This window comes from Dermacentor albipictus, chromosome 8, assembly GCF_038994185.2.
Source record: "Dermacentor albipictus isolate Rhodes 1998 colony chromosome 8, USDA_Dalb.pri_finalv2, whole genome shotgun sequence".
Classification (NCBI taxonomy): Eukaryota; Metazoa; Arthropoda; class Arachnida; order Ixodida; family Ixodidae; genus Dermacentor; species Dermacentor albipictus.
Window position 1 is genome coordinate 94,435,110 of NC_091828.1, and position 12,715 is coordinate 94,447,824.

The 12,715-nt window shown below is 48.3% G+C and overlaps 1 protein-coding gene across 2 annotated transcripts in view; it reads left to right on the top strand.

Annotated features, from left to right (window-relative positions):
• The first annotated feature begins 554 nt into the window (after window positions 1-554).
• LOC139048508 (uncharacterized) overlaps window positions 555-12,715 on the top strand; it is a 30,774-nt gene continuing 18,613 nt past the window's right edge. For both annotated transcript variants that reach the window (XM_070522910.1, XM_070522909.1), the window contains exons 1-6: window positions 555-655; window positions 1,766-1,793; window positions 2,574-2,695; window positions 3,457-3,474; window positions 5,374-5,421; window positions 12,363-12,392. In XM_070522910.1, coding sequence (XP_070379011.1) covers window positions 1,789-1,793; window positions 2,574-2,695; window positions 3,457-3,474; window positions 5,374-5,421; window positions 12,363-12,392 — 223 coding nt within the window. In that variant the 5' untranslated portion in view covers window positions 555-655; window positions 1,766-1,788. The remainder of the gene's footprint in view (window positions 656-1,765; window positions 1,794-2,573; window positions 2,696-3,456; window positions 3,475-5,373; window positions 5,422-12,362; window positions 12,393-12,715) is intronic.

Below are 12,715 nucleotides of genomic sequence, written 5' to 3' on the forward strand. Positions count from 1 at the left end.
ACAATCTCGTTTTTCTTATTGGATTGCATCGTCTCTGCAGAACAAGAATGACTGATAGACATGCCGAACCACCCCGAGCAACGAAGAACATCTTTCCAGGAACAAATACTTCAAACACGCGGGATATACGAGCGTTGTAGTGAATCTCGTGACTCGTTTCACCCATTTGATTTGTATTAAAATTTGCCTGTGCATCGACTCGTGGCGTGTTTAGTGCAAGTGCTACGGTTTTGCTTCCCTGAAATAAATAAAGAAAAAAATAAGTGCTCTTGTAAAAGCATCAGGCTGCTGCGCTGGTGGACCGTGGTTCGAATCCCGCAGTGAGAATGATTTTTTTTAAAGTGAGGTTGAATATACTTGGCGAGAACTCGACCAGCGACCGACCGACAGACAGCCGACCGATCAAGGCCATACCAAGGGTTGGTAGGCTTTAAAGATAATGTAGTTGTCGTACAGGTGAAGTGCCATTTGCACTTAGGTATAGGTTAGTGCCGGTGGCAGGCCTGCGCTTCTGTGGGCCCGTGAGAATGAGTTTGGGAAAAGAAGAAGCGCAAGGAACTCTCAAGCCGCGCGTGGCACATCAGATCTTGCGCGTGGCACATCAGACCTTCTCGGACCTGTCTCCCGCCGGAACCTGCCAGGTTTTGAAGCTCCGGTGAGTTCGGTTCCACAGTGCAACGCGTCGTAGTTTTAATTTTTATGTCTTAACATCTTTCACCGGCTCATCAGTGGCACCAAGTTGTCGTTCGGCCCAAGACGCGCATATTGTGCACACAATTTCTTCGGATACTATCGCCAATTCTACAGTAATCGAGGCGTGTACCTGACGAAACCATGCACGCGTCGCGAATATTGTTACGACACACATTCTACGTGGTTTGACGCGCCGAAACCCTGATCTGATTGTGAGGCACGCGGTAGTGGGGGACCCCAGAATTATTTCGACCACCCGGCGTTCTTTAACGTACACGCATGCACGGTACACGAGCTTTTCTTGCACGCCGCCCCCATCGGAATGCTGCCGCCGCGGCTGGGATTCGAACCAGCGACCCTCGAAGCTCAACAGCGCACTGTCATAGGCACTGGGCTGCCGCGACTGGTCGGATAGTGTTGCACGTTTTCGAACTTAACTCGTGAACACTAATAATTAATAATAATTATGGGCTTTTACGTGCCAAAACCACTTTCTGATTATGAGGCACGCCGTAGTGGAGGACTCCGGAAATTTGGACCACCTGGGGTTCTTGAACGTGCGCCTAAATCTAAGTACCACGGGTGTTTTCGCATTTCGCCCCCATCGAAATGCGGCCGCCGTGGCCGGGATTCGATCCCGCGACCTCGTGCTCAGCAGCCTAACACCACAGCCACTGAGCAACCGCGGCGGGTTTACTCGTGAACACCAGCGATTGCTTTGTAATGTATACTGTCAGACTTATTAGAAGAAGGGTGCATGTTAATGTAGATATACATAGGTGGTGTAGACAGGACGCTTCTAGTAGGTGCGTTTAAATAAACTATGTAGCTTAACAAGAAGATACCAATATGCGGTATGCGGTAAGATTTGTATAAATTAGCTGATACATTTGTATCGTGTCATTAGATGAGGCCAAGGAGCCTGAAGATAGCAGGAAGGAAGCCTCACTGTATCGAGTCGCGTGACGCCACTGCCACGCAATTTGTCTTTTTTTTTTTGGCCCTTCGTGTTTCCCATAACGAAAGTGGAGTGCTCATGAGATGCTTACTTCTTTCTTTATTATTCTTTCAGCTTGCGCAGACGTTCCTCCTGACATGAAGTAAGTTCCGCGTCGGACGCTGCCAACGTGTGCGCGCTCTGCAAGCAAATGTTTACGCATCAGCGGCGCTGCGGAACGAGCCTTAATCAGTATTAGACGCGGGCGACGCGAACTGACGCAGACGCAGGACGACAGAACGAACGAGGGTCCGATCGCGTTGTCCCTAGATATCTTTCTAGACAATGTCGGTTTTGTTAGATTTAATAAGTCATGGAAAATATTCCTTGCAACACCTTGCAACACATTCTTTTTCTCTTCAAAACTGACGACTATGTGGAGTCAGTGCGCTGCCCTGTAATGGACAGTTTCCGCAGAACCTTTATTTTATTTTTTTCATGAAGGAGCTAACAATAACGTGGACACAAAGAACGCAAGGTCTAGCTTCCGCGTTCTCCCCTCAACACAACGTTTTATCTCACCTGTGGCGTCGTCGATATACCACTGCAAAGAGCCTGGCGCTTGCGTTCGTTCCGCAACGTATACAGCGCTATTCGCGAGGCGTGTACAAACCAATGAAGGCCCGATATATATATATATATATATATATATATAGCAGAGTCGGCGAAGACGTCCGAGGAATTCACGGATACTGTAGCCACATCTTCGCGCGGGGCGACGACTCCACAGTAGCGGTGATGTGGTGAACAAACAAAAACAAAAACAAAACAAACGGAACGTTGTCGAAAGAGTAAAACAACGGCGTCGACGGCGACGCGTGTGGGGGTGTGTGCGCCTCGCTTACGCGTCACCGCATTCCGACCCTCTTATTTATATGTCCAGTCCCGAGTACGACAAGGAGGGCCGGAGGCGTGCCGACGCCCGACTGCGCTGGCTGACCGCGGCAACCCTGGCGACGTTTCTTATGCTGTGCATCGCCGTCACCACGTTCTTCATGTTCGCCGGTACGACCGATTGATTGATGGCATTATTTATTGATTCATTGACTGACTGACTGACACTGACTGACACTGACTGACTGAGTGACTGACTGACTGATACTGACTGACTGATGAGTGACTGAGTGACTGACTGATTGACACTGACTGACTGACTGACTGACTGACTGACTGACACTGACTGACTGACTGACTGACTGACTGACTGACTGACTGACTGACTGACTGAGTGACTGACTGACTGACTGACACTGACTGACTGACTGACACTGACTGACTGACACTGACTGACTGAGTGACTGAGTGACTGAGTGACTGTCTGACTGACTGATTGATTGATTGATTGAGTGATTGATTGATTGACGGGTTGAGGGACGTTTAACTTACCGAGGTAACCCTGGGGCTATGCTAGACGCCGCGGCGGGGTGCTCCGGATATATTTTTGTTCACCACCTCGGGTTCTTTGACGTGCACCCAAATCTTGAGCACGCGAGCCGTTGTTACATTTTGCCGCCCCCGTCGAAATGCGGCCGGAAATCAAACCCGCGACATCTTGCTCTCGCCAGCAGAATGCCATAGCTGCTGCGCCATCACGGCGGATGTTCACCGAGTGCGGTTTGATCGCACGCTGTTCGATGCTAGCACGTTTCAGTCTAGTACAATTGCATGGAACGTCTGCTTACGTACCGCGTAATTGATAGCCTTTTACCGCTACTCGTCGATTTGCGATTGTCAACGTTGTGAATCATTTTTTACATTTTTTGCAGGTTCGACGATGTCTGCTGGTAAGTACCTGTCTGGAGGATAGATTTGTAACGTGGCAGCGTTAAAGAGCTCGTGTCGCAGAAAAGCCGGTGTCGTCGGCGTCGGTGTCGGCGTCAGTGGCGTTGGCCGTGAGCGATAAATCCCAGAAGGCACTTTTTTTGCTAACCTCGGGACTCCAGAGTGGACAAACACAGTAACGCGAATAGCCCCCATGTCACAATAGCCTCCCCGTCGAATAACCTCCCTATGCTTCTAGTGTAGCGGCTGTTTGAGACACAGGAGGTGGCGGGCGTCTTTCGGTTCTCGGACACCCGGCGACAATATTATAAGATTCAACAGCGTTCAATCTACGAAGAGATGCGCCACACGCTTATAAGGAGACGAACTAAAACAATGACGAGCCAAATAAGTCGAACTTCGACGGACCAGAGATTCGTATTCGTTACTGAACGAACAGCAGTTTGCCTCACAATAAAAATTATTCACCGATATGCCCGCCACAATTTAAACGTGATTCACTGTAAGCCTACATGCTAAAGTGGAAGCGATTATCGCATAAGACCGCAAGTTGTAAATAGCTCCGAGATGTGGACGCGGATGAATCATTTGAGACAATCAACATTCGTAAGCAATTCAGTTTTTTTTGTGTTCCACGTTCAATAAATTCGTTTACTTTCAAGCTGAGTTTTCTTTAATTGACCAATTCAATGACATACTTTGATTTTGACGTTTCTTTTTCTCAAAAATGGTTCATTCCCATGATAATCCACCTCTTGCTACCAAACGAAGGTGTAATGCCAACGTTTCCTTCGCCATCCACCACTCTTGTTCGAAATCGCAATTCCATGTCGGACGTCGTGCATCATGATTCAGCAATTTTTTTTGTAGAAATTTACCTCACCAATTGTAAGCACATATTCGCATAAATTAAAAGTAATATTTTTTGTGGGCATTGCAGCTGTGGAGAGTTCGCAGCGAAAGTTTGGGTTTATGTGCCATGATGCAGTTAAATGACGCCGAAGTTACCGATTCATTGCCTACATTGCGTACATTACGTACGTTTGTTCTACGCGAACAATGATATAATTTTAGACATTACCAGAAAATATTCTATAAATCATGCACCAGCCCTACATAGGGGTGTGTAAAGCTGGACATACCCTCATGTACCCACGCAACACAAGGAAATTTATAGTCTATTAGGCTTAGGTTAAAAAAAGCTAGATTTGATGCTGTTATTTATACACTATCTTTTCTATACGCCACCCTTGTCACGGCAACGTTTGCAGTTACTCATAACACCAGATGAACGCTTCCAACCTCACACGGTTGCGTGTGTACAAATGGTGAAAGAAAGTGTAAAATCGGCTTTTCACGTTTTATTGTTGTGATGAAGTCGAGTTTACGAAAGAAACTTAGGGAGACGACAGTTCCGATTCCCCAGGCACGTACAAAAAGGAAATAAATATTCACACTTCGCAATCTATAAGCCGTCTCGAAGTCATGGTGCTTGATTCTTGTAATGAAACGTCGCGTTGTGGAAAAGCCAACGTAGCTAAAAGACTTGTTGCCGTGCATGCGCGTTCCGTTACACGCTCATGTGCGCATAGATGCTTGCAAGTCACAGACTATGCCTTCAAAAAGAGTACTTGGGGAAGTTGTAAAGCTGGCTTCTTTTCAAACACACTATTGTTGCGGAGGAGCCAACAAATAATCGGCGAAGTCGTAAAGCTGGCTTCTTTTCAAACACACTATTGTTGCGGAGAAGCAAACTTGCCAAAGTCCTACCAGCGAGCTTGCGCACCCTCGCTGGCGGCGAGCAGGGGTCCAATGTGTGTTACGCGTGCGTTTAAAGGTCCAAGAAAAAACAACACATTGTGAGATTAGTGCTAACATCTTTTTGTGTCGTTCCTACCCAGCGCCGCCACCCCGGGTCGCCCAACCAGCTTCTTCGAACGCCCCGCCATGTAAGCACTCAAGAATGACGTTTTTCTCGCGTGGCAATACTTGCTGTCATCGCTCGCTATACGTTAGTCACGGCGCACCACAAACGGCGTGAAAGACGCAAGAGAATTTCAGCATAGCGTGTAGCACAGTCAATGCAAGGACTCGGGGTCAAGACCGCGTGATACACGCTTCATACACCGAGTACGTAAGCGACGCTGGGGAATCTTGCGTGTACGGAGGGAGGAGTGAACTAGGAGGGAGCATTGCGGCCGTGCGATCGAAGCCAGACGAGTCGGCATAACACGTGATCAACAAGTGATCGCCACGTGATCGCCACGCGTGATCGCCACGTCAGGTTTTAGCACTCCCGCTTTGCAGGCAGAGCTACGGCCGCCGAACAGCTGCGCATAGATTAAAAACTACCGGGTGCCCTACGTTGTCACCCTAACAAGCCGAGTCTCAAAGGTCGTGGGTTGGGCCCACACTGCGAGTAAAAAGAGAAAGCGAAGGGAACGGCTTCAGGGAGAGTATGCTTGCCAAGGCTGTATGTGGGAGGTGATGCTCCCCCCTAGATCATTTCCTTCCTCCGTGCTTGTGTGCCTACGGACGTAGCCTTCTACGTGCACGCTTGCAATAGTTGAACCACCATTGCGCTAGCCTCGACGGCATGACGTGCTACCGCCTCATAAAGGCGAGAAGCGCGAGAAGGAATTTCCAGTTCGAATGCAATCGGCCACGCTGTTTTTCATCGGAAACACACATGCTCTGCCAGAGTTATTTGCGCGGCCCCTGTTTATGACGAATCTATGTATGAGCAGGCATAGAATATTATTTCACATGCGCGATATGCTTTTCATGTTCTTCGTAATACTGAAACCCGCGCATCCGCCAGGTAATAAAGAAAAAAAAGAAGGAAATTGAGGAACGCGTGGGAGGTATTGTCCCAACAAAAAGAAAGTAGCGGAAACGACGGTTTCGAATGCATGTGACTGCGTGGCCTGGTTGTTTGTGGCAGTGCACAATGAGACCTCGTGTATAACAAAGGCAGGAGGGCGCCTGTGCTCCTTGAGCCAAACAGCATATAGCAGCTGACATTTGAACCGGAAATTGCCTTTAGCGCTTGCGCATATTATTGCCGTTCTCACCTCTTTTCGTAGTTGTAAGACAGTAATGTGCCGTGCGATCGGTGTTCGTACGTTCTAGTTTTAAAGAAAAGATTGCGAAGGTATGTAACACTCGATGGCCAAAACTGTCATCATCTAAGGAGGCACCACTCACATAGGTTGGGAGTCATTATATTTTGGGCACGGTTGCGGCAGGACTTGCTGGAGCCCCATCACACGCCACTGGCCACGGAGGACAAAATCTTTGCGCATCAAGAGACAACCTATGTTAATTTACGGCGGAAGCAGGCAATTTTTTGATATTTAACTATAAGCGAAACATCCATAATTCACTCGTGGCTACCGCTTCTTTATCAATACCTATGATTTTTCTTTGTTTCTTCAGCAGCGAAAGCCCCAAAAATATGTGTAGAGTACACACGAGACAGTCTATGGTGAGCAGAGATTGGTGATCTTCCTTGATGGTTGGAAGAGGAAGTACCCGCGTTCCCTTAATGCTTGCGAGAGAACCTAAATATGAATTTTGTCTCTATGCGAGACTTCTGCTCACAATTACAATTTCGTTCGCATTATAGAACAGCTTAAGCGCTGGTTTATCACACTTACGTTTGCTGCTGCCCGGTGCTCTAGAGCCAGAGCACCTTTCGGATGTGCTATACAGGTACCCTCTTACTCCTGTCCACTGCGGGAGAGCCTATTTTCACCTCTACAGCTCGGAGTCACGTGACCTCAGTGAAAGCGTCACCGTGACTGTACATGGCTATGACTAAAACTGGCTGCGTGCTGTTTAATGACTCGGGCGTCACCTTAAAAGGAACTTGATGTTATTTCGATCACGTGGTCTTCGTTGTCGCTCTCGGCATGCATTTGTTTGAGCCTTGCCGCCGCGGTCAGCGTACACTTGTTCGAGCTTTGGAACGCCCTCTCGATCTTGTGCTCAATGATGAATACTGATAGTTCATCATGTTCATAGACAAGCGATTGAGCAGTAGCACGACCACATCTCCTGGGCTTAAGAGTGACGACCGCAACTGGCGCGGTTACGTAAAGACGTGTTCCTTCTCGGCCTATGGAAGTGCAACTCAAGGCGCATTCAAGGTGCATCACGCATGCGCGTCGCTGATGAGATACAGCAATGAACCGCTCAATCTTTATCTAAAGATAACAGGATCTGGCATGCGGCGACTCACAGGCAGACTTCACCTTGGCTCTCTGTACGACGTCGCGAGTGTTAACGAAAATGGCTACCAGGTGGCTGTGAATGAATTCCGGTAACTACGAGCAACATTTATGGCTCTAGACGACAGCAGTTTCTTTGATGTTGCCATATTATTCCAGCAAATACACTGGGAAATCTTGATGCATGCTTCCAGGCCGCGACCATGCCACTGGTGCAAACAACGTCCGCAGATGCCAGATGTCGTAACTAGGCTTTGTTGCTTTTCCTGGTGTTCGAAACTCCCAAAAAACAAATTCTATAATTATTAACCACTATGCCCTCGGCAGCATTCGTCACGCACATACCTGGAAAGCGACGCATGACGCTTCATTGAGCAGGTGAAGTGACATCCGTTCGGTCGCGTTTCCTGCTACCGCTCCTACAAACCATTCACTATATTGCGATGCCTATTCAGTACATTACCCATCCGGCTACGAGGCTGTCCTGCTAAGCATCCGCTGCGTCGCACCTCCACGCATGCTCTTACTTTGTTCAGTCACCTGACCAATGACTCGGTAAACGAGACGCAGCCAGTTTAAAGGGCCCCTGAAACGGTTCGGACAAATTTTGTAGGCGCGTAGGGTACAGCTTAAGTAGAACATTCGCACCACAATTTAAGTGAAGCGTTACGTATTAATGGAGCTGCAAGCGATTAGAAGTTACCCTCCTCCCTAGCTATGCTTTTCCTCCTCAACTCGCTCACCGAGCGAGCGGCGCTAAGCTCCGCCTTCACTGGTTCAGCATCACGATGCGACGTCACATCGCTCACTTCCGGTTGTTTAGGAGCACGCCCCCTCCCGCGCGAGACCTCTCCGCTAGCCGCTTGGCCGTCGACCGAGAGCTATCGAAGCAGCGTGCGTTGCGAGCATTCTGTCGTAGCGCCGAACGTGTCCGGTACTCCGCTAAAAAACAGGCAAGCTGGTCATTTCGGCAAATGACTGGAGGCATAAACTCAAGCTGATGAAGGAACTTTAGCGTAGACGTACGTGAGCAGCCTGATCGGTCTGCACGGTCCAGACACTTGCTGGCGCAGCGCTTAACCAGTCAAACAAAGCGCTAATATTGCTCTAACCAAGTATAAAGCATTTTAAACATTTATAAATCAACGTGTTGATGATTACACTCCTGCGAAAAATACACACCAGCAGCAAAGAATACACTTCGTTGCTGCTACTGTGTATGGTTGAGCTCTGTGCCACCAGGTGGCTGCACCGTGCAGACCGTTCACACTCATCTCGTGGCTCATCCCGGCACAGTCAAGCGGCCAGACCCTGTCCCCTTGCGCTTGCGTTTGCCCTAATACTGGAATCGCGGTTTGCAGGTCGATAGGTTTGCAGTCCACAAGGCAACAAAGTCGAATCATAGTGCTCGCGAAAAGACTGAGACCGACTCTGACCGCGGAGCTCTCGTCAAAATGGAGTACGTTGTAACACAAGCAGACGACACTTGCTGTGTGCCGGAAGTGCTGAAGTGTACTAAAAAACTATTCTTGTGTATTCTCTTTAAGTTCTTTTCTTTTTACAAAAACAAAGTAACTAACATTCCAACTATTACGAGCATCATTTGTTCACCATAAAGTTGGCAAAATTATCGACCACGCGCCCTGGTCAGCCAATCAGATAGCTCGCCCATGTGACGTAATATGGGTTATTTGCATCATATGGGTAGGGGCGGCTTAAAATTCCGCCGAGCAGTGCGCTGCGATCGGCAGCGATGTGTATTTTTAAAACCTTATAATAAATTACACGCTTTACGCAGAGCACTTAGGTGCATCAATTAATGATCAGAAGAACCTACTCTAACGACTCAGTACGTTTGTAGAAAATCGCCAAAATCGTTTCAGGGTCCCTTTAAGTCTTCGCCACGACCATGCTCAGTCACCGTGACGTTTCTTTCTTTTGCTGAGGTCACGTGACCCCAGCGTTCGAGGTACGAATACGTGAATCTGTTCAACGCGATGTCTACTGCGCGTGCGCCGTGTTGCGGTCGTACCACGTCGTGCGTCGAGAGTGCGGGAGAAATGGTTGACCCAGAAGCTCTGTGTAGACATTTCAAGTTCGCTCGAAATGTATCTGGTGCTAGGAGGAATCGAATGCCGCGTCACACGGCTTCCTTAAAGGGACACTAAAGCGAAACAACAAATCAGTTTAGACTAATAAAGCATTGTTTGAGAAAACTGCAGGCAGTCATTTGAAAATAACATTATTAGATGAGAAAATGAAGGTTGAAATGTCAGTATTTGAATTTCGCGCCGGAACCCCGACGACGGTACGTCAGTGTGACATCAGGGATTCCAAAGTATGCTTCGCATTTGGGCCGCGTTGGCTGAGTAAAGGTTTCCGAAACTTGCCATGTTAATTATTTGGTTTCTTTAGAACACAATGGAGTCAATCTGTACTTCTATATAATTAAGTAGGCCCTAGAAGATGCCACCAATGTCCATGACGGCACAGCGACCATGTGCGCGAACTTCAAGGAGGCGTCGCCACCCGTCTTGCGTTCTTGCGCTTTCTCTGGCTTACCAAGCGTCTTATTGTGGTTAGAGTGGTATTTTTAGTGTCGTAAAAAGGTAATTTAGTCATGCAGAAGAAATATTTTTTTTGTTCAGTGTCCCTTTAAATACAGTAGGCCGACGCTTTAGCGCTGCGCCACACATATAGTATAGGCACCGGTGAGCCTCAAATCTCAAAGGCTATGTAAAAAGGGAAGGACTTGTCGCAGACTTCGCGGCTAACCCGCTAGATGGCGCAGCCTGTCCAGAGGCAAGTGTGACAGAGGAGTCCAGCTGCAATACACGGTTCATACGCAACGGTGCGCCGCCGGTGAAATCTCGGAGGCCACGCAAAAGGAAGGAAATATTGCGCGGACTTTGCCAGGGCGCCGCTCTAGATGTAGCAGTGCGTCCAGAGAAAAGAGCAATCGAGGAGGCCTGCGGCCGTACACGGTGCATGCGTGATGCGTTTCGATGGTGGCGATGTTGTATGCCCCTACATTGCTTGAATTTCAATCGCATTAACGTTGACGTGTCACCGTGAGATGGGTCCTGTGAGAATTTTATGCGAAGCATATTACTAGAGCTCAACCCAGCTCCTCAGGCGTGGCGGTGTCGCCTTCAATACCACGTGACACCGTGACGTCACGACAGAGGAGAAACGGGGCTCCAACTCGCGCCGTCGCTCGCGGCGTCGCCTTCAAGACTGACCACGTGACACCGTGACGTCACGACAGAGGAGAAACGGGGCTCCAACTCGCGCCGTCGCTCGCGGCGGTATATAAGTAGCTGCGCTTGCCTCTGCTAGACACTCACGAGGTGAGATGCCTCCTGGAGACGGACCTGCTCGTTGGAATGAGAAGCGAAGGTTGCGGCGTGCTACAGAGACTGTTTCTAGGTGGCTTTGCTACGGCGCAGCGACTGCGCGCCCCGCATCGGACGCCGTGAGCGTCGAGCAACGCAGCGTTCGGCGCAATAACGAAATGTGCGCCTGAGCAAGCGCCGCACGCCTGAGCCGACGCCGACGACACCGGCTTTTATGCGACACGAGCTGCTTAACGCTGTCGCGTTAAAATAAAGGCTAGCATGCTTCGCATTCTGGGCTTAACCTTAGCTAAGCCACAGCCAGTTTTTTTTTAGAGAATTAGTGAACTTCGCAGTTACGACTTGATTTTAGTTTCAATAAAACTTGGCGCTGGGCTAGTTGCTGATGCATTCTTTAACACAGATGGTAGCCCTAAAAAGGACGAACACATGGTGGAAAGACGACACGGCGACGAGGAAGCGTTCCTCGTCGTTGTGTCGTCTTTTCACCGTGTGTTCGTCCTTTTCAGCGCTACCATCAGTTTTAAAGATTTCAATATCGCAGGCAGGATATGCAAATCGTGTAAAGTTAACAAGTGAATAGTAAGCAGTCTCGAGTAAATAAAATAGTATTTTGATAAGTACATCAAAATTACACTTTTCATACGAATGGGGCGCTACAGTAGTCTACCCGGAAATGCGTAAAAACATGGGAAAAGGTGGATTAGAACTTCGAAATAAATAAACCCGGTGTTGTATACACAAGAAAAGTTATGATGTTAAGCATCTGAGGGACAAACTATACGAAATGGGCAAGAACAGCACGTAGAAGCAGATATCGAGCACGTGTTGCATAGACGAGAAATGTTTATGATGAATTCGTAATGACATATAGAGTTTAAGAATGCAAGAAAGGTAAACATACTGAAGCGCGGGCCATTATTAACGTAATACAAGATAACAGCAGACGCCGCAACAACAGTGGGTGTACCAGCCATTCCAAATAAGCGTCCTGGAGACCTGCACCAAATTAGCGCAGGCTATTTGCGACTAATTCCGGAGAGAACATTGCTTTCCGCATTACGTGTCGACGCTGGATACACAAGTACGTAATAACCAATTGGTACCAAGAGAAGGGAAGCGCAGTAGAGGACGGCAGAAGACTAGGTGGTGTGGCGAAATTGGGAAATTTGCGGGTGTTAGGTGGAATCGGTTGGAGCAGGACAGGGGTAATTGGAGATCGCAAGGAGAGGCCTTCGTCCTGCAGTGTACATAAAATAGGCTGATGATGCTGGTGATGATGCTTTGTTTTTGTTGTTTCAGCGCTTCAAGGCTTGGAGGACACTGCCACAGGTAAACTACGCAAAGTGATCCTGAGGTTCGGTTTTCCAAGATGCGACTTAATTGTGCCATTTTGTAATCTTCGTCGGTATAGCCGAATGCAAACTTTATTCGTTCGCGGGAGATTTGCTAATCTTGCTTGCTTGGATGAGGCCATGACTGCCTGAAACAGTTTGGTGTTTGACAAAGAAAATAGGACTTTGTGTAGAGAAATGGAATCATCCCATGGCAATTTTTCTTTTTCCCTTTTTGTTAAGGATGAGTGTTTGTAGCCAATGAATGCAATGCCTGTTGTGTTCACGCAAAAGCTATTGTCAGGAAAGACGGCGCAGAAG